General features: G+C 36.9%; 6 protein-coding genes across 12 annotated transcripts in view; 5 read left to right on the top strand and 1 right to left on the bottom strand.

The window, feature by feature from the left end:
• LOC103148425 (ecto-ADP-ribosyltransferase 4-like) overlaps positions 1-25,065 on the bottom strand; it is a 37,580-nt gene that overhangs the window by 1,598 nt on the left and 10,917 nt on the right. Inside the window, exon 2 of one of the 3 annotated variants that reach the window (XM_007567192.2) lies at positions 9-78. The gene's annotated coding sequence lies outside the window, so the exon portion shown is untranslated. Of the gene's footprint in view, positions 1-8; positions 79-2,204; positions 2,284-4,957; positions 5,133-25,065 lie in introns of those variants that run through there. The other 2 variants (XM_016679216.1, XM_007567196.2) reach the window with 2 other exon arrangements.
• Positions 74-3,141, top strand: LOC103148426 (ecto-ADP-ribosyltransferase 4-like). 2 transcript variants are annotated; one of them, XM_007567199.2, is made up of 3 exons: positions 74-457; positions 621-742; positions 1,827-3,141. In XM_007567199.2, the coding sequence occupies exons 2-3, from the start codon at positions 623-625 to the stop codon at positions 2,706-2,708; spliced, it is 1,002 nt and encodes a 333-aa protein (XP_007567261.1). In that variant the 5' UTR covers positions 74-457; positions 621-622; the 3' UTR covers positions 2,709-3,141. The 2 variants fall into 2 exon arrangements, with proteins under 2 accessions (XP_007567261.1, XP_016534701.1); XM_016679215.1 differs by having other exon boundaries at positions 74-742.
• Positions 5,094-9,011, top strand: LOC103148427 (erythroblast NAD(P)(+)--arginine ADP-ribosyltransferase-like). 2 transcript variants are annotated; one of them, XM_016679219.1, is made up of 3 exons: positions 5,094-5,158; positions 7,357-7,441; positions 7,719-9,011. In XM_016679219.1, the coding sequence occupies exons 2-3, from the start codon at positions 7,367-7,369 to the stop codon at positions 8,454-8,456; spliced, it is 813 nt and encodes a 270-aa protein (XP_016534705.1). In that variant the 5' UTR covers positions 5,094-5,158; positions 7,357-7,366; the 3' UTR covers positions 8,457-9,011. The 2 variants fall into 2 exon arrangements, with proteins under 2 accessions (XP_016534705.1, XP_007567262.1); XM_007567200.2 differs by lacking the exon at positions 5,094-5,158 and adding an exon at positions 7,002-7,217.
• LOC103148428 (erythroblast NAD(P)(+)--arginine ADP-ribosyltransferase-like) lies at positions 9,753-13,823 on the top strand. The gene is made up of 3 exons (XM_007567201.2): positions 9,753-10,362; positions 11,143-11,242; positions 11,337-13,823. The coding sequence occupies exons 2-3, from the start codon at positions 11,162-11,164 to the stop codon at positions 12,096-12,098; spliced, it is 843 nt and encodes a 280-aa protein (XP_007567263.1). The 5' UTR covers positions 9,753-10,362; positions 11,143-11,161; the 3' UTR covers positions 12,099-13,823.
• On the top strand, positions 16,540-18,378 carry LOC103148429 (erythroblast NAD(P)(+)--arginine ADP-ribosyltransferase-like). 2 transcript variants are annotated; one of them, XM_007567202.1, is made up of 3 exons: positions 16,540-16,605; positions 16,748-16,832; positions 17,171-18,378. In XM_007567202.1, exons 2-3 carry the CDS (start codon positions 16,758-16,760, stop codon positions 17,882-17,884), a joined length of 789 nt encoding a protein of 262 aa, XP_007567264.1. In that variant the 5' UTR covers positions 16,540-16,605; positions 16,748-16,757; the 3' UTR covers positions 17,885-18,378. The 2 variants fall into 2 exon arrangements, with proteins under 2 accessions (XP_007567264.1, XP_016534706.1); XM_016679220.1 differs by having other exon boundaries at positions 16,545-16,663.
• LOC103148430 (ecto-ADP-ribosyltransferase 5-like) lies at positions 19,705-24,631 on the top strand. 2 transcript variants are annotated; one of them, XM_007567204.2, is made up of 4 exons: positions 19,705-19,888; positions 22,255-22,367; positions 23,278-23,368; positions 23,460-24,631. In XM_007567204.2, exons 3-4 carry the CDS (start codon positions 23,297-23,299, stop codon positions 24,204-24,206), a joined length of 819 nt encoding a protein of 272 aa, XP_007567266.1. In that variant the 5' UTR covers positions 19,705-19,888; positions 22,255-22,367; positions 23,278-23,296; the 3' UTR covers positions 24,207-24,631. The 2 variants fall into 2 exon arrangements, with proteins under 2 accessions (XP_007567266.1, XP_007567265.1); XM_007567203.2 differs by lacking the exon at positions 19,705-19,888 and having other exon boundaries at positions 21,818-22,367.

Raw genomic sequence — 25,065 nt, 5'->3', positions numbered from 1 at the left:
TCACTCACCTTTGTTTGCATCAGCCAGAGCTGGTGGCTAAACCGGATTCACTAGTTTTACCGCCTGGAGGATCTCCCTCTGGCCGTGCAAACAGACAGAAAGTGGAGTGGGCTTGTATTTATTACATATAAATGTATACAAATGATCATTAAAAAAATTCGACATGGTGCAACAAAGTAAACTGCAAACTAAAACAAGAATGTTGAAAAAGGAGTAAGATGAAAGGTGAACTTGATCAGTTGTTTCTTTTCTAGCAGTGACTTCTGTGCAAACACAGCATGCAAACTCTTGGTTATTTTGAGCAGCAGTTCTAATGAAGGTGTGGGCCGAGTAGCTGCACCTGTAGATCCTGTCCTGCAGTAATGCTTAGGTGGAGAAGAAAAAAAAACATTTCCTCTCCGAGTCTCGCTGTCTTTTTTTGTGCTCCATGGATTATGAAGCCAGTTGCAGTAAAAAGGTAAGCCTAAAATGTTTCCCTTTTGTTGCTAAAGGTGGATTACAAGATTAAAAAGAGCCCTGTGTTTTCCCTTGACAAAGGTTTATTGCTGATCTTCAAAAACATTCAAGTTATTTTTTTTTCTCAAAGTCAACAAAATTCCTTGGTCATTTCTTTAAATCAGATATGACATTCCGGTGGGAATCAACGCGTGGGATTAAACTCCTAAACCTGGTTCCTCTTTGCGGACTGTTGCTGGTCCTGGTCCTGCTTCTAATCCTGTGGTGGCCCCAGAGATCTGCCGAGGTGAGATTATTTTGTTTTCCTTAAATGAACCAGAAGCTAAGAAGCAGTTTACTACAGCGCCTTGCAAAAGTATTTAGACACCTCAAACCTTTTCACATTTTATCATGTCTCAATAACAAATTTCAGTGCATTTTATTTTGGGTTTTAATGTGTCAAGACAAGACAAAGAAAGCATCATTAATTGGATGAAAATATGATGCAAGGGTTTCAATACCTTTTGAAAGGTGTGTTTTCAATGCCCCTGAGTCAAGACTTTTAGAGACAGTTTTGTTTTTGTTGCCGCAATTAGAGTAACATTTTTCGGAGGGGCCAGCATTACATTATGGATATGTTTAGTCACCTTTTTTTTTTTTTTTTTTACAAAATATGGTGACTAAACTCTGAGATTGGAAAGATACCAGCTATGAGTTGTGGATGTTTAAAGTTGGTGTCCTGACTCAACAGGTTTTCTTCCACTGCTGTCTCTTCTGCCCTGTGTGATTTTCACTAACAGTTTAGAGCTCCCTCTGGTGGTTGTTTGGTGGCATTGTTTTGGTTACCCTGAGAATGAAAATAAAGGGAGGAAAATCCAGGGTGGCCGAACGTAATGCCGTAGTATTCGTACTATTTTACATACTGTAAAACATATTTGTTATAACTCTCTCCATGTTGTGACTAGTAGGCTCATGTATGCGCTGTCAATTGTTCTAATGGCGGAGAAACAACTTCTCATTACCTCCGTCTTCGGTGGTCATGCTAACTAGCCTTAGCATTCATGGTGACCTGTTGTGGTGAACCAGTTGTAGAAAAAATTTTTTCACATTAACTGATACCACACTGTCAAGACATAGTGACAGTTTTAACAGATATGTTAAAACATTTTTTTTTTTTTTTGCAGTGTCATGCCTGAAGAAAAGCATTATGATACCAGCAGTATGATGCTGGCAGTACTTATGACTCTATTCTTGTAATTCGATTTATTGTCTTAGTGTTGCCCTCATACTGATACTTTCCACAGTAGAAAAATTCCAGGCAATTGAAGAAAAAAATTATTTTCAATAATTTCCTGAAAGCATTTCACATGATCAACCACCTCTCATTCCAGAATGCTGCAGTCTTGCCCCTGGATATGGCCCCAGATTGCATTGACGACATGTATGCCGGCTGTCGTTCTAAGTCCATGTCTCTCATCAACCTGTATGGTGTGTTTGAGTGGCACGCCAACATGAACCTTAGCTACGCCTGGGCTGTAGATGAGAGAAATGCCAAGAAGCCTGTGCACAAGCACCTACAAGACGATCACGCCACGTCCTTGTACATTTTCACAAAACTGGCCAACATCCGACAGGATTTCAACACGGCCGTGAAAACGGGGAAACAAAAGTACAGCACGGACGGCTTCATGTTTCATTTTCTGTATTTCTACTTGACCGACGCCATCCAAGCCCTAAATCTGAACCACTCGGAGTGCCGAACCGTTTACCTCAGGACTTGGAAACGCTTCGACCAGGATGTCATAGACACAAACGTCCGCTTTGGGGGATTCACTTGGGCAATCTCAAGCAAGCAGTCGTTTGAGGCGAACGGCGACGTCTCCTGTTTTGAGATCCAAACGTGCTTCGGCGCTGACATCACGCATTACTCCAGCGTAAACCAGATGGGACAGGTGCTCATTCCGACCTACGAGGTTTTCCGGGTGATGGCCGTTGTGACGGGCGACCCGTGGTGCGGCGTGGTCTACAAGCTTCAGAGCACCAAGAAACCAAAGGCAGACCAAAACTGCAAACTGAGTCAGAAGCTAACAAAATCTCTTTTGGGTGGAGGACTTTTAAGCTGGGGTGGAGGCAACACCCTGACCATGTCTGCATGCGCTGTGCTGCTAATAATAAACTCTTTTATTCTCGTGAAACGCAAACAGAAATGCTATGTGGCTGTTGTGTTGGGTGCTCTGATCGTCCTGGTAATTTTCATGTTATTGCTTATTTAACTGCAGTCTTAATTTACATTATAAGCACTTGTAGGATATTAAAATATTCCAAAAAACTTTTCGTTTAATAGTATTTACCTAAATAATTAACGACAAAGTGGTGATTGTTTATTCTAAACGAATGTCTTTATATTGCATCTGTACATTGGGGAATTTTGTAAATTCACCACACCAAATAAAATAAAGCCAAGTTCTGCTTGTGCTAACTTTGTAAGCCAAATTAAAAGAGCCATAACACAGATGAAAAATTATAGCTTCAAGTCTAACATGTCTTTAAATAATGTTTTTGTTTAATTCTAGGATTGATTTTAACTTTACTCTGGTTTATGGTTGAACTGTCTCTTTGCACAAAATCTGAACTAAGTTTTAGTTTATCAATTTGTGGTTCTGCTTGTCTGAGCTCCACAGGAAGTGGTCTTATGAGAAGCAGGACGTGGTATGTTGACTACAAACTCTTATGCTACTCTGCAGAAATATGTTTAACATAGAAAAATAATCTATTTATGTGTGAGGCCATTCATGACAACAGAATAATAGTTGTGTGAATAAATGCATGATCTTGAATATATTGTCATGTCATATATTGTGTAATATTACATAATATATGAACTGTGTTTTATTCTGCACAAGCTGTGCCAGATTGTTTGGGTTTCTGTGGTTGGATCGATCAAAATTCAACTGTGTCGCCGCATTTCTGTGTCGAGACTTTCATGTTCTTCATATTGGAAAAAAGGCATCTAAGGACTCTTCCTCCAAGTGATGCTCATATCCAATAATGTGCAAATTAGAAGATCCTGAACAGGTGTTTAAGTCGGGTTAAGCTGCTACTGATTTTAGAGAACATGCATATGAAACGATCGCAGGCAAAACGGCCAGAATCTTTTTTGTAAGTTTTATTCAGTTGGGAAATCATTAATTTGACAAAAACGAATGATTATCCTTTCGCAAACATGTCATGACATGGAGGAAGGAGCAGAAAGCTGGAGTTGTTTTCTACACATCACCAGAAAAGGAGATGCAACTATCTAGTGTTTTATCAGCTGCACCCGGTGGAAAACTGTCTTTCTATTGGCTGGAACGGTTGTTAGGCGACGGTTCTCCTTGATCCGCAAGATTTCAGATTGAAAACATAACCTGAAATCTTGAGGATGACTGCCAGAATAACACTTCTGGCAGTTAAATTCCCCCATAGGTTGCGTTGTGTATTTTGGTTCCACTTCAGGGTCTCCTGGGTTTGCTTCCAGCCTTCCTGTTGCCCCCAAACAGGATAAAACAGGTGCAGAAGGTCAGTGAGTTCATCGAGTCTCACTTTTTCTGCCTGGTGATGTATTCCTCACCTTGGCAATAGGTCTTCAGAGGTTTCCAGAGAAGAAGACACTGATGGTAAATTGCCAAAAGTAATGTGAAGTAGCAGATTAGGTAGATGACTGAGGAAGAGAGAAGTTTTCACTTCCTCTCTGTGCTTCTGTACGTTTGTCATGCTTTGTCAATGTCCTGCACAAGTTTTTGTTCGTACCATAGAAGCAGCATGAAATAATGATACAAGCTGCTAACAGATTGGCTGGTTTACAGATTCAAAATGATAATTGCATGGCCAATTATGTATATGGAAAATTATATTGTGTAATTTTGATAACTTAGTACATCAGTGCTACTGTAGTTATGTAGTTTTAAACTGTGTTTCTTTGGGGCTGGGGATTTGGTGACTCAATAGAAAAAGTAATTGTGTTACTCTCTGAATTTTTCTCTTTATCTTGAATGCAAATCAAGTTTGAACTTCTGTTTTTCAGATATGCATTCTGGAGCTTTTTAAGAAGAAGACTATCAGGTTTTGTAGAAGCAGAAGTTTGTGGAAAAACAAGTGTCAAGAATGACAAGTCTCTTCTAATCATTTAGATGATAAGATTGATATCAGTATGTTGGTCATGATTAACCAACTTTGAACTTCATGCCTGTGGTCATGCACCTCTACCGCCTTACCAAAACAAAAAAGGTGCACTGTAATATAACATTTGTTACCATTTGCTGTGGTTTTGTTTTGCGGTGCCACAAGATTCATGACCATTCAGTCTTATATTAACTTTTCACCAACGTCTTATACTCTGGGAGTTGTAATCTTGTATAGATTCTCATGCGGTTAATGTCTGGATTCTGTGGTGACCAATTCATGTGTGAAAATCTGCTTTTTCTTTTTTCCATTTGATTTGAAACATTTAAATCAATCTTAGATGGAGCTAAAGCACTTTCACCTCTTTGTGGTGCGTAATTGACTGAAATCCAAGCAGGTGGCAGCCAGAGGAGTGATGAGGAGACTGATGAAGAGAACCCTGAGGAAGGATCTTCAGGCAGATGGAGGCAATGATGGGGAATGTTTATTCGGTGTTTACTGGGAACCAGGAATGGGACATCCGCAAGGAATCAGAACTGACAGGATAGGAGAGAAGGTGAAGGTAAGTACGAAGACAATAACGTCAAAACCGACACCACAATGAGAGCCAAATTACCACTTGAGTGAATAAACAGTCTTGTATCTGCCTCAGGGAATTTGCTTCTGTTTAAAGCTGCAGTATGTAACTTTTCTAAAAATATATATATTTTTAATATTTGTTAAGGTGGTCAACATGTCTTGACAGGACAGTATGAAACAATCTATTTTAAAAAAAATTAGCTCCTCTGCCTTTTCACAGTGCTAACTAAAAACAACCAATCAGAGCCAGAAGGCGGGTCTTAGTGCTGTCACTCATGGCTTGTATAAGCTTACAACGTCTCCCCTCATGCTGACTAGCCTGAGGTTAGCATCGTCACCAATGACTGCAGATAACTGTAACTGTAAGTTGTTACTCTGCCATTAGTACATGGAGCTGCGCGTACATGAGCATGACTGACAGCACTAAGGCCTTCCTCCTGCCTTTTATTGGTTGATTTTGACTGGGAGCGGTGCATTTCTTCAGATGACAATAGTAGCTGAAGAAGGTGGAGGAATTAATTTTTTTTACAGATTATCTGTCTCAAAAGAGAAACATCACGAAGAGGGGGATGTGTGTGGTTATCCTTCTTTTCAGTGAGTTACAACAAAAAACATGATTTGCACGAATGTTAGAGATGATGTTATCTTACAGTTCGCAGTAGGGGGTCAGAACTGGGTGTAGTTTTAAGGTCTGTTTTATTTTACTTGTTCTGGAGACTCAATAGCAAAAGCAATTGCATCACTTTTTGAATCTTCTCTTTATCTTGAATGCAAATCAAGTTTGAAACTTCTGTTTTTCTTTCTTTGACCTTTTTAAGAAGAAGACTATCAGATTTTGTAGAAGCAGAAGTTTGTGGAAAAACAAGCGTCAAGAATGACACGTCTCTTCTTATCGTTGTTTGTTGGTCATGCTTAAATAAAACACTGACTTTGACTTCCTTGTGGTCATGCACCTTTATTACCTTACCAAACAAAAAAGGTACACTGTAATATAACATTTATTACCATTTGTTTTGTTTTGCAGTGCCACAAGATTCATGTCCATTCAGTTTTACACCATAATGCCAAAAGTATTTGCTTACCCATACAAATGATCAGAATCAGGAGTTCCCATGTTTTTCAAGGCCACATGTGTATAAAATTAGGCAGGTAGGCATGCCGACTGTTTTTACAAACATTTGTGAAAGAATGGCTCGCTCTCAGGAGCTCAGTGAATTTCAGCGTGGAACTGTGATAATATTTCACCTGCGCAACAAATCCAGTCGTGACATTTTCTTGCTCCTAAATATCGTATGCAACGAAAATGGAAGTGTTTGGAAAATGACAGCGACTCAGCCACAAAGTGGTTACTGACGGAGCGGGGTCAGTGGATGCCCTCAAAACTTTTAATACTTTTTCCTACATTTTTATTTTGAAAGCAGGACTTCATGTCTTTCTCCTCAAAACTTGTAATGATTGAAAAGAGTTTTGAGAACAGACTTAGATATTAGTTATTTAAACTCAGTATCACAGAACATATGAATAAGTGAAGTCCCAGCAAAACATCTTAACACACTGAAGGTACATGTAAAAGCAATGTGTATTTAAATTGTATTCAAACATTTCCTTATGTTGCCCAGCTTAAATTACAGCTTCCTTAATTACAGATGAAACCAAATGAGGTGAAAACAACATTTGCATGGGTGGATTAGAAATACATAGTATGCAAATACAAGTTAATTCTTAGCTCTGAAAGAAGCAGTTTGACTGGTTGGTTTTTTTCACTCCTTTTTTTTTTAGCTCTGTTTCAAACTGTGACAAATACACTATAAAACTATAGTTTGAGAGTCTAGAGCAGCAACACACCAGCACACTACATGAGTTGACCTACTTTGTTAAACTGACCACATTTTTTTGAAGCTTTTCCACGTGTGTGTCTGTGGGTGGGCCTTTTCTAGACAGCAGAGTATTTAAGGAGGAGCCACTGTAGAAATCCTAATCCATCTGGTCTACGCTCCATCACCTGATAATATAATCCAGAACAACGTTGCTTTTGGAAAAACGTAAGATTTAATTTCGGGTTTAAAATACAGATAAGGTGATAGAGCTCCTTTGGGGTTGAATTATAATATTTATTACATACAGTCACTACATTGCTAAATATTCTTTTCCTATTTTTCTGAACCAATAATTTGTTTGCAGGGTTGTGAAGATGAAGGCCAAAGTGCTCCTGATTGGTTTTCTGTGGTTGCCTCTTTGCTCCCTGCTTCCTGCTCCCCAAGAGAAGGTAATTTTTTTTTTTTTGGCTAGTGTTATTGTGCAATTTTAATGTACTTTATTTAAGTTTTTGATTTTTATTCAAAGTAAATATCAAGGTAATTCTACTTGCAAAATTCATGAAGGGTTATTTCAATTTTAAGTTTGCAATGTTTTTTTATTTATTTATTTCTTACATTGAAGCATGTAACATCACTGTTATTTCCAACTAAATAAGTGAAATGAATGCAACTTCATATATGTTCTGCTTTGCTCTTCATCATATGTATTTTTCTCATTCCTTTTAGATCAATGATCAGTCCTTTCCGCTGGACATGGCTGTAAACTCTGTTGATGACATGTACTCTACCTGTGCTGCACAGATGGAAGCAAAGGTCAAGAAGACGTACTTTGACGATGAAATGGAAATGAAAGACAATGTATTCAGCAAGGCATGGAACGCAGCAAAACATTGTATGAATAAAAAAATAGAAGATAAAGATGATGGTTTAACAAAGGATCACAGGCGAGCAATTTGTGTTTACACAGCTGGAGGAAAGTTACAGTTCTATAAGGTTTTCAATGAAGTAGTCCGGACCAACAAACAACAATATAGTTCATCTTTTCCATTCCATTCCTTACATTTCTGGCTGACCAGAGCGATACAGATCCTCAAAACCAATCATAATGAATGTTACACAACTTTCCGTAGAACCAGAGATACTTTCACTGGCAAAGTCAAAGAAGAAATTCGATTTGGTTCTTTTGCCTCCTCCTCCAAATTATCAACTCTGACACACTTTGATAATACAACATGCTTTAAAATTACAACCTGTCATGGAGCTTATCTGAAAGAATACCCGGTGCTTGGAGATCATGAGCAGGAGGTGCTCATTCCACCTTATGAGAAGTTTGAGATAACCCTAATCCTAATCAACAAAGATATACCTGATGAACTGTCCGACTGTAAGACTGTCTATGTTCTGGAAAGTAAGGGTGTCCAAAGCAATCTTGACTGCCAAGTTGCAAACCAAATAATTTTGTGATTTTCTTTCTTCACACATATAAATTTAGAACAGTTTCATCTTGTTCTAAATTTACACCTGGCTGATCTTTAAAGAAAAAGTTCAGATTCCTTAACTTCCTCAATTAGAATAAACATGCAGAAATGTGAGCAGTAGTGTAAAGCTAATTGCTAGTTCAGCAGAGGTTAATGTGGCTTTTTCTACCCTAAAACAACTAGAATGTGTCATCTATAATGTATTCCATACAAAATACCTAAGTGTAACCTGATAGAGAAACTATCGGAGGCAAAACCAAATCAGTGTAAAGATGAGACAGTTTTGACTTGAATCACTTGTTTTCCTCAAAGTTTTTAGAGAAAACATGTTTCAGTTCAGGCTAAGGTTGCTGTCTCCTTAGACATGATATTGATTGCTTATAGCTTCTCTATGCTACTTAGAACCATTTAACCTGCTGCAAGCTGTTCTCCTGGGTTGCTTAGACAACAGTTTTTTAATCATTGTTTTGCTTATGTGAAAGTACTTCTGCTCGAAGCAAATACTGTTCTTTTTCTTTATTCTTCAATAAATACATTATGTGAATATGTGTTATGTTTCTTTAATGTATGTCAGCATTGTGCACACATTAATCTATACAATATTTTAGAAGTGCATTGTTTGCATAATAACATATAAATGAATTAATGTAACTGAATATTGTTGAATAGTTTAAGTTTGGCCTGTGACTTTAAATAAAAAGCTCCATGCTGTCCTACACAGCAACTATATTTTGATTCAAATTTCAGGTAAAATGTGTTGCATAAAAAATAGAAAAACAAACAAAAAAAGATGTTAGATTTCCTCCGTCTGCACATAGGTGACCTTTTGTTTTAACTGAGCCAAAAAGTATTAGAGTTGATCTGACTGGTTTGATTCTGAAAGCTGTCACCCAGACTGCTGTCATGTAAAGTGACTGCATGTGAAATACTTCTGGTTTCCTGATGGTTTTCTCAAGATAACAAATTGAACACAAGATGACTGGTGTTTGTGTGTGTGTGTGTGTGTTAAAAATGACTCTTCGAGTTCATGGAAAATGACCTTGAGAAAACCATCTGGAAGACTATACGCGGAAAACATCCGCTCTGGGTTTTCTGTGCTCTCCTGTTTGACGATTCAGTGAAAATCAAATGCGCTTTTTGTTTTAAAGGATTCCCTTCCATTCTTTTTAGTTCTACAGTGTTTAAAAAAAGGTTAAAACTGAAAATCCATTTCAAGTGTTTTTTTTGTTTTTTGTTTTTTTTTTTCAAAAAATATTTAGTGTTTATGTGTTGGTGACGGTGTATCTCAAATTCATTTGGTTTTGTCTTCTGTGTCTTTTAACGTTTGCGTATTAGGACTAAGGGGGAAAAGAACAATCATAAACAAAGACTAGTGGAGGCGAATCAACTGAAAGAGAGGTGAGATCTCCAAGAACAAGGTGTGAACAGCTCAAGTGCAGAAGCGGATGCAGACCTCATGCACACTGCAGCTGAAGACGCAGAAGGCCGTGCAACAGACGAAGGTTACCAAGTAAAGGGAAGCAGCAGCTCACTATTAACAGAAGAACACTGTGACTCATGAGCTTTGAGGTTTACATTTGCAATAATAAATAAATAAATGTGTTCTTCTGCAGATAAGTTTCGATGTTTTTTTTTTATCTGGTGATAGGTTAGCTTATGAACTTCTGCTTCTGCCTTGTAAATAAAACAGCGTAGTGCAGGGCTGGTGGGCAGAAGGCTTCTTCATTTACTCAGTGTTTTTGTATTTTGCTCTTTTCACTTTAATTTTCTGGATCCTGATGCATTTATTGCTGTAGATTTTTCTGCCAAAAGAAAATAAACAAACTAAAACACAGAAACCATTTTTAATATTTTGATATTCATTCTTCCAGAAGCTCTTCATATAACCTCAGGTATGACTTTTGATTTACTCTCCAATTTTCCAGAACAATTAAACTTCCTTAAGGCAGGATTTTAGGAAATATGATGTTGAAACTGATGGAATAAGCCTTTGATGAGAGAAGATGTAATCCTAAGCAAGAATAATAACAAATAGACATCCTAAGTTACCCTTGGTAAAACTATTGTCAGCTGTTCAGATATTTATTTATGTCCTTTAATACTCATGTATATGTCCAAGAAGTTTGGCTTCCTGGTTCAAATCAGATATGTTCATGTTTCTGCACGTCCTTGTAGTCCACCATCACGCTTCAAATGCTAAAAAAACTCTATGTTGCTGCAGGGTAAGCCAACATTACAGAACAAATATCAAACGGCAGATTTTGAATTAATAATCACATCCATGAAATATGTGTTGAATTTTTACCAGCTAAGACTTCTGGCTAAAGTCCTAAATACCTTAAAAGAACTTAAAGTGTCTTAACTTATACTTCATTTGCATTTTGCATAGACTTTGGTAACTCTGTATACTGATATTTTAAGTCTTCAATTTAACATCTGCCAAGGGGGCAAAATTCACCTGGATATACATTTCCTAGCCAGACGTGTGTTGATCACATTACATCTGCGCTGACCTCTTCCTGCTTATTTCAGGATTTAACTTTTGTTTCTTGTTGGGTTTTTTATGTTAGTTCACCACAATATCTGTCTGAACATTAATATGCACCCATAAACCTCAACTAAGGCCCAACTCAGTTATTCATTGATCCGCTTTGTTTAAATTGTGTTTTCAGAGTTGTCTGCTGAGCCAAGATGGGACGGTTGGTAATCTGGGTGACCGTCTTCATGTTATTTGCATCCTGTGTTGGGACGCCACTGGAGGTTTTCAAGAAGGTGAGGGATGTTTTATTTTAATTGTTTTTACTTCCACACATGCTGAACATGAACATAATAATCAGTAACATGTTTCTTTTGTGTTTCCGTTTAGTTCTGGCAAAAAGTAAAAAACTGGATTCGTGGTCCAATCAAACTGGATATGGCCAAAACCTCTGTGGACGACATGTATGACAAATGTGAACATGACATGGAGAAAAAAGTAAAGGAAAAGTTTTTACAAAATGAGAAAAACAAAAGTAAGACCTTCCAGCAGGCCTGGGATAAAGCAGAGAAATACTACAAGACCACATGGAAGAATATGTCGACGCCGCTGAAGAAGGAACAAATCATGGCTCTTTACGCGTACACCCTGAACGTCCCACCGCTGTACCGCGAATTCAACAACGCAGTCCGAAAACAAAAATCTAAGTACAAAACCAAATTTCAATATCACACTCTGCACTTCTACCTCACCATGGCTCTGCGCACCATCAAACCTAAGGCAGAAAATTGCGTCACCGTTTTCCGGAGAACAAACTGCAAATTCAGCAAAAATGTTCTCAACAAAGAGATTCGTCTTGGCGCTTTTTCCTCCAGTTCGATGGGTGACTATCCTTGCGAGAAAACGTTTGGTAACCAGTCATGCTTTGAGATCTCCACCTGTTTTGGAGCAAACATCTCAGAGTTCTCTAGTATTAAATCAGAAAGAGAAGTCCTGATCCCTCCGTATGAGGTTTTTAAAGTAACAGGCATAAATAAAGCCTCTGACAACACTCTTCCTTGTGAGGTTGTCTACAAGCTGCGGAGCACAAACAGACCTCTGTCCAATTTAAACTGTGCTCTGTTCAAGAGAAAAACGTCTGCGTGGTTTTAATTGAAACGTCCTAGAAATAAAGGTGGTGCTGCGCAGATCTGGACATAATTTGAGATTTATTTTTTCTTTTTTTTTTAAAGAAAATCAGTTCTATTTTAACAAAATGTCACTCAAATTTCATCTCATTCACTTGAATCCAATCCTGAGTTTCACATGCTGTAGTTAGTTATAACAAATACCCATCAGTGAGTGAACATCTACAATATTTACTGCGTAAAATTTTAAAAGAGAAAATTGTCTAAATTGTGAAGCTGAAAATAAATGACAACATTTAATCGTTAATTCACATTTATTGTGCACATGAGTTTTATCTACAACCATCAACTTTTCCTTTTTTTAAGTTTTTCTTTTCATAAAAAATAATCCCAGGTCAGTTCTACTCTGCTCTTTTGTTTCTGACCCAATCGTTAGCTTGTTAGAGCAGATGGCTTCTCAAACTGAGCTTTGTGATGATGTCTGTATCCGGATTCGGATATCTTTTTGACAAGCTACAGTAAGTATTTAACATATTTTATTGCTCATGTGAGTGAAGAAACCGTAAGGTAATTCACAAAAAATCCAACGCTTTTTATTACATTGTGGCATTTTGTAACCCATTAATCTGCATAGAGTATTTAAAGTGAGTCATTCCTTCTTACTGTCGCCACATGCTTGATCAAGGTGTTCATTTGCTGCAAACTCAAGAACTCATAATAATTAGATGAGCTGCTTTAGATTGTAATTTTTTTACGTGACTACAATGAAACGATCATCTGCATTTGACTGTATTGTATTAAAATTTGAATTGTGAACTGCATATGAAACTAGATTTAAATCTGCATGATTGGACTGTTTTAGACTGAAATGACTTTAATTTGACTCAAAATATATTCAGTGTGATTTGACTTGAATTTGAATCCTTTGTCTTATGTGAGACGATATCTGTGGTGAATTGAAGCTATTTGAAATCTTTTAAATGAAAATGTTTTAAATGAACTGTAAAAGATTTTAAGTGTCTTTAAAGTAGTTAAATATTTGATGGTTGTGATCATTCATTTTTTACATTTGCTATGTTTCCTGATTGATTTTTCTGTTTTAATAAACGTCACATTAGATCACCTGAGCCTTGCTGCGTCTGTGTTCAGATAAAATAATGTTGCTCATAAAATATTCTTGACAAACTCAAGAAAAGATCAAGCGCAAAATTGAACTACAGTATGAATGTTTGGATTGTGAAAACAAACACGTTACCTTGCATAGCAAATGTTCAAAAGTCCAGTTTCTGTGCTCACTACAGAACCTAGAACTACAGTGGGTTTTTAAACAACTGGTTAGAGTTTTCCCTAAAGAACAGAGACTACCTTATGTTAACAGGTAACTCTCCATCAGAGCTGACAAAAATCACACATGGAGTACCTCAAGGTTCCATGCTGGTTTCCCTTTTATTTAATATCTGTATACATTTAAAAATGGTCATAACTCTCATCAGAAATCTGACATGTTTACAAAATAAATCCTCTGATAAATTCAGATCAGTTGTTATGAGCTGAATCGTTATCATGTAACTTTTCACAAAAAGCTGTTTTACTCATTATTTTAATTCTAACATTATTCACTCAATAAATTCCCATCCACTCTGGACTTGTGGACTGATGGCTCCGTCTTTCTTCTGACTAAGTTGGGGATGAGATGATGCAGTTCAGGTCCAGCAGCGTTTACTTAGTTTCTAACTTACGGCACAAGAACAGAATTCAAGCAACAACCCCGCCACCTAGTGGTCAAAGTCATTACAACATGTCCTATGTTTCAACTCTAGTTACACTATAATTAAAGTGGACTCGGCCCAAGGTGCAGCGGTAGCAGCGTATCAACACAGTGCCATGACTGGACACTGCCCGATTAAAAGCAGCCAATCTGCACCTGCTGTGAACTTGTTCAAGAACTTAAAAGATCAAATAAAGGATTGTGTGGATGTGCTTTTACTTCCTTCAGTGGAATGGAAGCAAAACTGAATTAGGTATTTTTGGACCTAAAGAGAAACAATCAAGAGTCAGAGCACAGCTTCAACTGCAGCTAGAAAAGGAGTGATGATGTGATGACTTCCTGAAGAGTTCCTTAAAGAGACAGACACCCAATTTCAAGGCTTTAAATTACAAAGTCAGACCAAAGTATTGCTGTTCCACTTTATATTGACCTGAACTGAATAAAAGTGAAGGGTTTAAAGCATGATATGTCTACTTTAAAGATCAAATATATTACATTTTTAATAAAGTCATTCAATGGATCAAGATGAAAAAGTGTAAATTAGAAGATCCTGAACAGGTGTTTTTAAGTCGGGTTAAGCTGGTATTGATTTTAGAGAACATACATATGCTGTCAGTTTTACATTCGCATGACAAACGATTGCAGGCGAAATGGCCATAATCTTTTTTATAAGTTTTGCTCAGCTGGGAAACCATTAATTTGACAAAAACAAACGATTATTCTTTTGTAAACATAAAGAAGGAGAACACACGAAAAGGAGATGCAACTATCTAGTGTACCAAGTGGAAAACAGTAATTCTATTGGCTGGAACAGTTGTGAGGCGACGGTACTCCTTGATCCGCAAGATTTCAGATTGTAAAATGTAAGATCTCGACTTCTGGCAGTCAAATTCCCCCATAGGTTGCGTTGTGTGTTTTGGTTCCACTTCAGGGTCTCCTGGGTTTGCTTCCAGCCTTCCTGTTGCCCCCAAACAGGATAAAACAGGCGCAGAAGGTCAGTGAGTTCATCGAGTCTCACTTTATCTGCCTGGTGATGTATTCCTGAACTTTGGCAAAAGGTCCTCAGAAGTTTCCACAGAAGAAGACACTGATGGTAAATAGCTGAAAACAACATGAAGTCGCAGATTAGACAGATGACTGAGGAAGAGAGAAGTTTTCACTTCCTCTCTGTGCTTCTGTACGTTTGTCATGTTTGTCATTGTCCTGGACAAGTTTGTGTACGCACCACAGAAGCAGCATGAAATGATAATGATGCAAACTGCTAACAGACTGATTCAATTATGTGTTTGGAAAATTAACAAGGTTAGTTTCAATGAGTACATCAGTACTACTATAGCTGTATAGTTTTAAACTGTTGTTTTTTGTTTCTGTTTTATTTTACTTGTTTTGGTGTCTCAATAGCAAAAGTAATTGTGTCACTTTGAAACTTCTCTTTTTCTTGAATGCAAATCAAATTGAAACTTCTGTTCTTTATTTGTCTGACCTTTTTAAGAAGAAGAATTTCAGGTTATGTAGAAGGAGAAGTTTGTGGAAAAACAAGTGTCAAGAATGATACGTCTTCTAATTATTAACACTTGTGGGGTCAGTTGGACCCCATTTTTAAACACAAGGGATGATGAGTTAGATATCAGTGTGTTGGTCATGATTAGCCAACTTTGAACTTCTTGCTTGTGGTCATGCACCTCTACTGCCTTACCACAAAAAAAGGTACACTCTAATGCAACTCTAATTATGTGGTTATGCCACGTAAACTGACGGAGCGGGGTCAGTGGATGCCCTCAAAACTTGTAATACTTTTTCCTACATTTTTATTTTGAAAGCAGGACTTCATGTCTTTCTTCTCAAAACTTGTAATGATTGAGAAGAGTTTTGAGAACAGACTTAGTCATGTAACTTTCTAAAGTTACATGCTGCAGCTTAGTCAGACATTAGTCTGAGTGTAAAAATGGGGAAAATGAGAAATAGAAAAAAGGGGTGAATTTGTGTGGTTTTTCTTCTTTTCAGTGATTAAGAATGTGAAAACCTAAGTTTTGCACGTAGGATAGAGATGATGTCATTTTGCAGATCACAACAGCGGGTCAGAACTGAGCAAACGTGTTTCTTGTTTCTTAGTTCTTATTGTAGATAAGCTGCTTTTCTATACAACATCCTCCTCTTTTCTAAAAAAAACAACAACAAAGTTTTATACCTTTCATAAGTACATTTCTCCATGCACGGTAACATCAACACTCTTTAGTTTGAAAGTAAACTGAAATGCAAACTTGATTAAGACTAGATATTAGTTATTTAATCTCAGTATCAGAGAACATAAGTTTCACCAAAGCATGCCAACACACTGAAGACAAATATATAAATATAAAAAGCAATGTGTATTTTTATGTTGTCAACCTTAAATTACAGCTTCCTTAATTACAGGTGAAATCAAATAAGGTGAAAACAACATTTGCATGGGTAGATTAAAAATACGTAGTATGCAAAAAAAAAAAGTTAATTTTTAGCTCTGAATGAAGCAGTTTGACTGGTTGTTTGTTTCAAACTGCAGTAAACACTCTATAATGCTGTAATTTAGAGTGTAGACCAGCAACACACCAGCACTCTACATGACCACATTTTTTAAAAGCATTTCCACGTGTGTGTCTGTGGGCGGGTCTTTTCCTAGACAGCAGAGTATTTAAGGAGGAGCCACTGTAGAAATCCTAATTCATCTGGCCTACGCTTCATCACCTGATAATATATTACAGAACAACGTTGCTTTTGGAATAAGGTAATATTTGAGTACGGTTTTAAAATACAAGTATAGTGTTTGCTGGAGTTCCTGTGAGGTAAAATTATAATATTTCTTATATATAGTCATCACACTGATCAATATTGTTTTCCTGTCTTTCTGAACTGTTCATTTGTTGCAGGGTTGCGAGGATGAAGGCCAAAATGTTCCTGATTGGTTCTCTGTGGTTGTCTCTTTGCTGCTTGCTTCAAGCTCAACCAGAGAAGGTAAGTTTTCTTTTTGTTAGTGTCAAATTTAATATACTTCAAATTAGATTTTTTTTGTTTTTTTCCAAAGTAAAAATAATTATATTTACTGCAGCAGCATGGGCAATTTAATTTTTGGGTCTAAATCTTACATCAAAACAATTCTACCTTCAAAATTCATAAAAGGTCATTTAAATTTTAAGTTTGCAATGTTGTTGTCTTTTTTTATTTATTTGTTTCCTACATTGAAGTATGTAACATCACTGTCATTTCCAACTAAATACGTGAAGCGAATGTAACTTCATCTCCATCCTGTTTTGCTCTCTTTTTTTTTTTTTTTTTTTTTTTATTGCTTTTAGATTGGTGATCCACTGGACATGGCTGTAAACTCTGTTGATGACAGGTACTCTACCTGTGCTGCACAGATGGAAGCAAAGGTCAAGAAGACGTACTTTGAAAGGGAAATGAAAAATAATGTATTCAGCAAGGCATGGAACGCAGCAAAAAATTGTGCAGATAGAAATATGAAAAACAAAGAACCAGGAGATAAAGCTCTAACAAAAGATCACATGCAAGCAATTTGTGTTTACACAGCTGGAGGACCAGCAGACTTCTTTAAGGCATTCAATGACGCAGTCCGGACCAATAGACAACAATATGGTTCATCTTTTCCATTCCACTCTTTGCATTTCTGGCTGACCAGAGCAATACAGATCCTCAACCATAATAAATGCTACACAACTTTCCGTAGAACCACATGCACGTTAACAGGTGAAATCAACCAAGAAATTCGATTTGGTTCTTTTGCCTCCTCCTCCAAATTATCAACTCTGACAAAGTTTGGTAAGACAACATGCTTTAAAATTACAACATGCTATGGAGGTTATCTGAAAAAATACGCAGTGCTTGGAGATCATGAGCAGGAGGTGCTCATTCCACCTTATGAGACGTTCAAGATAATCAGCAAAGATAAACCTCTTGAACTTAGTGACTGTAAGACTGTCTATGTTCTGAAACCTACTGGTGTTCAAAGCAATCTTAACTGCCAAGTTGCAAACCAAATCATTTTGTGATTGTCTTTCTTCACACATATAAATTTAGAACAGTTTCATCTTGTTCTAAATTTGCACATGACTGATCTTTAAAGAGAAAGTTCAGATTGAACTTTGTGAGGAAGTTTATCCTAACTTCCTCACTTGGGATAAACATGCAGACATTTAGTCTGTAGCATAAAGCTAATGGCGAGCTTCTCTATGCTGCTTAGAAACATTTAACTGCTGCAAGCTAAAGCTTAGAAAACAGGTTTAAAACCATCGTTTTGCTAATGTGAAAGTATTTCTGCTGGAAGAAAATACTGTTATTTTTCTTAATTCTGTGCAACTTCAATAAATACATTATTATGTAAATATGCGTTATGTTTCTTTAATGAATGTCAGCATTGTGCACGTATTTAATTATACAATATTTTAGAAGAAGGATTGTGTGTGTATGGTTTGCATAATAGTAGATGAATGAATTAATATAAGTTCCACTGCGGCCTGTGACTTTAAATAAAAAGATGACTGATTGTGTGTTAAAACTGACTTTTTGAATTCAAGGAAAATGATCTTGAGAAAACCATCTGGAAGAGTGTACATGGAAAACATCCGCTCTGGGTTTCTGTGCTCTCCTGTTTGACGATTCAGTGAAAATTAAATGAGCTTTTTATTTTAAAGGATTCCCTTCCATTCCTTTTAGTTTGGTGCTTAGCTACGATTTTTTTTTAAACACCGTCTTACAGCAATGGACACTGATTTAACGCTACAGATGTATTCTAGAAAAATAATTACAAATTTATAAAAAATGTTTCTTCATATTAATATCCTAATATTTGTTTCATTTGTCAACATTTTCTTCAGAACCTAATCATAGCTTGTCCTTTTCCAGGACTTTGGTTCTGATGTTCAACATTGATGAAGATGTTTTATTAGTGGGTTTGGTCTTAAATCAATAACAGAATATCTGAATTTGATCGTCTAAGTATCTCCTGAGATTCTCCTAAACTCTCTGCCTATTGTCTCTAAGCATCACTTGATGGTTGTTAAGGTAGTTATTCATTCAGTGTTGCATATAGCTTACTAAAATGTGCTCACTTTTACGGTGCTAAAAAGCCCCTGTCAAAACTGAAAATCCATTTCAAGTGTTTTTTTTTTTTTGCAAACATGTTAATCGTTTTTCTTCAAAGACCGATTCCAGTTTGTCCTTTTGCAGAACAGCAATAGGAGCTTTGCATTTTCAATGAGGCAATGTGGCAATTGGCTAATGCTCTTTTGTTGGTGGGATTTCAAACCGGGCCTAAACCAATCAATTGATCGATTATAAACTCCTGGTTGAACAGTATGTCAGTCTGCCTCTGGATACAAACAACAACAACAACAAAAAAAACATTCAAAAATGGTTATTCAGTTTTATTCTGTAATGAAGGAGGGGGGATATGAGTGTGTTGATGAAGGTGTATCTTACAATCAGTTGATTTTTGTGTCTTTAAAATCCAAGATATTTTAAAGTTTTGCATATTAGGGCTGTACAAAAGCAACAATCTAAGAATAGTGGAGGCGAAGCAACTTAAAGAGAAGTCAGACACCAAGAATAAGGTGTGAACAGCTCAAGTGCAGAAGAGGACGCAGACGTTATGCACACTGCAGATGCAGAAGGCCGTGCAACAGATGAAGGTTAGCAAGTAAAAGGAAGGTGCAGCTCACAATTAACAGAAGAAGACTGTGACTTGTGAGCTTTGAGGTTTACATTTGCAATAATAAAGAAATGTGTTCTTCTGCAGATACGTTTAGTTTATGAACTTCTGCTTCTGCCTTGTGTATAAAACAGCGTAGTGCAGGGCTGGTGGGCAGAAGGCTTCTTCATTTTACTCGGTGTTTTTGTATTTTGCTCTTTTCACTAAAAGTTTTTGGATCCTGATCTATTTCATAATTTTGATTTTTCTGCCAAAAAAAAAAAAAAATAAACAATTAACTAAAACACAGAAACCATTTTTAATATTTTGACATTAATCCTTCCAGAAGCTCTTCATATAACCTCAGGTATGACGTTTTTATTTCATTTTTTTTACTCTCCAATTCTCCAGAACAATTAAACTTCCTTAAGGCAGGATTTTAGGAAATATGATGTTGAAACTGATGGACTAAGCCTTTGATGAGAGAAGATGTAATCCTAAGCAAGAATAATAATAAATGATGAATAGCTAGCTCTTAAAATGAAGAACAAATACTGCTGGTGACTGAAAAGCAAAAGTAAATGTATCCGTGTTTGAATCGTCACTTCATACCAAATGTAAAACAGGTGAAAACTAATAGGTTTTTTTACTAGCCTGACCTTTTGAAAGACATTATCAGGTTTAAAGAAGTCAGTAAGAGAGAATAATACGACCCTTTCTATCAATTAAATGAAAACTGGTTGACCAACACACTGACTTCAAACTTCTTGCTTTTGGTCGTGGAGCTTTTCTTACATAACTACTGCATTTTACTACAAAAACTGAGAGACAATTACAGTCGCATGTTTTCAAGAATGGTTATGGATTTATTTTATAGTTGCAGCTTATGAATAGTAAGCAACAAATCCCTTTTACGCTAACCATTAAATCTTCTTTTTACAATAAATGCACAAAGGAATAAAACTTGGCTCTGATTTTATTCGGAGTTCTGCAGAAGGAACCTTATAACTACAGGTTCCCTGAAATTGCAGATGGCAACCAACACTAAGGCTGCGTTCACACTGCAGGCTGAAGTGACCCAATTCCGATTTTTTGACATCATGCAACCTGCATCCGATCTTTTCATGACAGTCTGAACCGCACAGGTCAGATTATTTTCAAATGCGACCCAGGTCACTTGGATATCCAATACGTATCCGATTCAAATGCAACCTAACGTCCAGGCCGCATTCATCCAAACTGAACGTCACTGATAGTCAACAAATCTCATTATCCACGTCCTGATACGCGCAAGTGGGAAGAAGAACAATAACCATGACGGACTATAATGAGGATTAAGTTGTTAATATGCTGGTTCCGGTTGGACAACAACTTCAAATATGTAAGCTAAGCTCAACCGTTAGCCTCCATGTTTACTTCTGCAAACACTGAGCACTTCTTCTTTTTATGGCGGTTAGCAGAATGCCTAGAACGCTGACGTTATTGTGCCTTCTACTTTGCATGCGGGACACTTTCAGGTCGTTGCCCGGTCACACTGTAGAACATGTGCAGGTCACATATGTTTGGAAGTTAGAACGGCCCCGGCAAAAAACATCTGATTTAACAAAATATCTGAATTGGGTCACTTCAGGCTGCAGTGTGAGTGCAGCCTAACTGCCACTTACTCAAGAGAGAAGAGGAAGCAGCTCAACCAGGCCTGATCCAGAGCTGGCAGCTTGGTTTGTGCTACTCATGTTGCACAAACCAGAACTAAGAAGATCCCCTTCTTTCCAAGCTGACCTTTCCAAGCCATGCATCACTGCTGCTAACTTTTCCATGCGTCTGTGGAGCGTGAGATAAAAAGCAGATTCTAGGCGAAGCTGTTTTCATCACCAGGCTGTAATAGTAAACAGATCCCTGGGTCAAGACCAGATCTGAGGCTCTATCAGGAATAATTAATGAAAGAGGAAGAAGGGAGATATGAGTGGGTTAGAGTTGGCGATGGTGGTGGTTGGTGTTTTTCTCTATTTTTAAAACTCAAAGCCTTTTAAAGTTTTGGATATTATGGTGGCAGGGAACAGAATCTAAAAATAATGAAGTAGAAACAATTTTAAAATAAATCTGCACAAATAAACTGCACAGTTTACCATATAATGATTGTAAAAAAAAAATTGCTTTTGGTAGATCTAGCATTATTTTTTGTAGTCTATATATTGTTAACAACGAGGATGTCTTAGTGTTTCGACGGACCATGCCACTCCAAATATCAATCAACACCTGCAGTTGTTAAGGAAATATGTCATTTCTGAATAGGTGACCTTTGATGTCCTGGAGAGATTGGTCGACTTTTCTTCGGTATTTTTCAGAGCCTTGTTGCTGAAATACAGCAATAACATCCTTTAAAAACATGTCGACTGCATTCAGTAGAATGCAGTAAACGTGCTTCTGTGTGGAGGCATAGCAGGCCACGCAACAGATGGAGGTTGACAAGAAAAAGGGAGCTGCAACACTCTAGTTAGAAAAAAATAGACTGTTTGTGACCTGTGATGTTGAAATTTGTACTAAAAAATGCATTCTTCCTCTACCGATAAAAAATGTAGATGTCTGTTATCTTGAGATAGGTTAACTTGTGAACTCCTCCTTCTCTTTTCTGTATAAAATGGCATTGTAGGGCTAGCAGGTGGACGGTTTCTCAATTTTACTTCCGCAACAGTTTTGTCTGTTTCACTTTATTTATTTTTTTTGCATCCTCAGTTATTTTATGTTTCTCTGCTGAAGAAATTGAAAGAAAATAAAAAAACCTAACTAAGGTACAGAAAGAATTGAAAAAGCTTCAACATTCATCCGCACAGAAGCTCTTCATACAGGTATGGCTCTTTTATTGCTCTCTGAAATGTCAGAATAATTAAACTTCTTTAAGGAAGGATTTTGGTATATTGAAACTAAGATTATCAATGTAATACTTCAACTTCAACTTCAACTTAATAATAAGTGCAATATAAAAAGAAGAACCCTGTTACATGTCTCCGTTGTACACACAATTATTCACTGCCATGTTATTGTTTATTCTTGAGTTTAATTATGCTGTTCAGTCATTTATTTCTGTTCATAACTTTTCCCTTAAAAGTTATGTACATGTCCAAAAAAGGTTTAATGTTTCTAAACAGATATGTTCATGCTGCTTCTGAGGCGTAGCTGCATTATCCTCTTGCACCTCTTCCTCTCAGCTACGGCTGTCCACAATCACAACATAAACCTTTGACACTCAATCTTGTTGCAGTGCAAACCAACATTACAGAACAAATATAATTAATATTCAGATTCATTTCACTTACTCTGTCAAAGAACTTTGAGAAAGTAACTTGTGCTTTTCTTACATTATGCTTGAACTTCTGTTATTCTGTATTCTAGTATCTTCAGTTCAACATTTACAAGGGGTCAAAAATTCACCTGCATGTATTTTTCCTAGACAGAAGAGTGTTGATCACATTCCATCTATGCTGGCCTCTCTACTCAGGCTTCCTGCTTATTTATGGGTTGATTTCAAACTATTATTTCTTAATTTTTGTGTCCTGATATTAGTTCACCCCTGACATCATAAGATACACCCATAAACCTCAACCAATGCAAAAGGTCTCACAAGTTTTCACAAGTATTCATAGATCTGCTTTTAAAAGTACAGGCAGCAGAGCTTTGTTAGTGGCAGCACCTAATTTAAGGTGTGTTTGCACATTGAAACCACTCAGACCGACCAAATTATTTTGTTTTTGTTTTTAGAGTTGTCTGCCGAGTCAAGATGGCAAGGTTGGTTATTTGGGTCACTGTCTTCATCTTATTTGGATCCTGTGTTGGAACTCCACTCAACAAGGTGAAGAAAACTTTATCTGTCTGTCTAATTGTTGTACAATCACACATGTAATAAACAGTAATAATAATCAGTAATGCGTTTTTCTGTTCAGTTTTTGCAGAAATGTAAAACTTGGATCGGCTGCCCAACCCAGCTGGATATGGCTTCAGACTCTGTTGATGACATGTACGACAAATGTGAAGAGAAGATGAAGGAAGAAATAGAGAAAAAGTTTTTACCAAATGAGCAGAACAAAAATGAAAACTTCAAACAGGCCTGGAATAATGCCGAGGAATACTACAAGAGAAAATGGGAGAAGAAGAACCCGCAGCTGAAGAAAGAACAAATCATGGCTCTTTACGCGTACACCCTTGATGTCCCACCTTTATACAGTGAATTCAACGACGCAGTCCGAACACAAAAATCTGAGTACAAAACCAAATTCCCGTATCACACTCTGCACTTCTACCTCACCATGGCTCTGCGCACCATCAAACCTAAAGCAGAAAATTGTGTCACCGTTTACCGGAGAACACCCTGTAAATTCACCAAAAATGTTCTCAATAAACAGATTCGTTTTAGTGCTTTTACCTCCAGTTCAGTGGATGAATACTGTGACAAACGGTTTGGTGAAGAATCATGCTTTGAGATCTCCACATGTTTTGGAGCAGACATCTCACAGTACTCTAAGTTTGAGACAGAAAGAGAAGTCCTGATCCCTCCTTACGAGGTTTTTAAAGTTAAAGAAATAAAGAAAAGCTCTGAGCTCAACAAGCTTCCTTGTAAGGTTGTCTACAAACTTCAGAGCACAGAAACAACTCATTCCAATCTGAACTGTACTTTTTTCAGCAAGAAATGAAAAATTCTGCTCTTATTGAAACATTCTGGAAATAAAAATAACTCTGCCAACTTGGACCAAATTTTATTTATTTTTCCAAAGAAAATGGGCCTAATCAAATCCGTTTTACACAGTGATGTCATTAGATAATATTATAACAAATATACAACAGTGAGTGTGAGCACCTATGTAAGATTTTGAATAAGTGTTTAAATTGTGAAGCTGGATTTCAGTAAGGACAGATAACATTAGTTTGCTCTACAACCATTAACTTCTCTCTTTTTTTTCTCAATAAAAAGTAAGCCCAAATCATTGCTATGATTTTTTCTGACTCAGCTTGTTACAGCAAATGGCCTCCCAAACTGAACTTTGTGATGTCTGTATTCAATTTCAATAGTGCAAAAAAAAAAAATCAATAAAAATAAAATGTCAAATGCTTCATTAAACATGGACATTTCTTAAATGATGATGACATGCATTAATTCCATAAAACCATCCTCACACACAGTTGTGAGGACGGTAAAGATGGTAAATGACAGTAAAGGGAGAAAAGATTTTTACGTTTTCATATTCTAATAAGGTATATTATCATTAAGACTTTATTTTATGTCATGGTTGCAGGCTGCATCAAGTCATAAATATTAGTTTTCTGTCTGCCTCACTCATCAGAGTCAAAGGGAAGGATCGCTGCTGTTAAGTCAGATGTCAAAGTCTAAACGACACGCCAATTTTATAGTGCATGCCAGTAAAAAAAAAACCCCATAAAATTATACAGAAAACACAGAATAATAATTTTTAGAACATTTTGGAACCCATTTATCTGCAACGTGTATTATCAAAAGCGAGTCATTCCTTCTTACTGTCGCCACATGCTTGCTCA

The sequence above is a fragment of the Poecilia formosa genome, unplaced genomic scaffold, assembly GCF_000485575.1.
Source record: "Poecilia formosa unplaced genomic scaffold, Poecilia_formosa-5.1.2 Scaffold205, whole genome shotgun sequence".
Taxonomy (NCBI): Eukaryota; Metazoa; Chordata; class Actinopteri; order Cyprinodontiformes; family Poeciliidae; genus Poecilia; species Poecilia formosa.
Note: the sequence above shows the minus strand (reverse complement) of the source record. Positions and strands in the feature narration are given on the sequence as shown.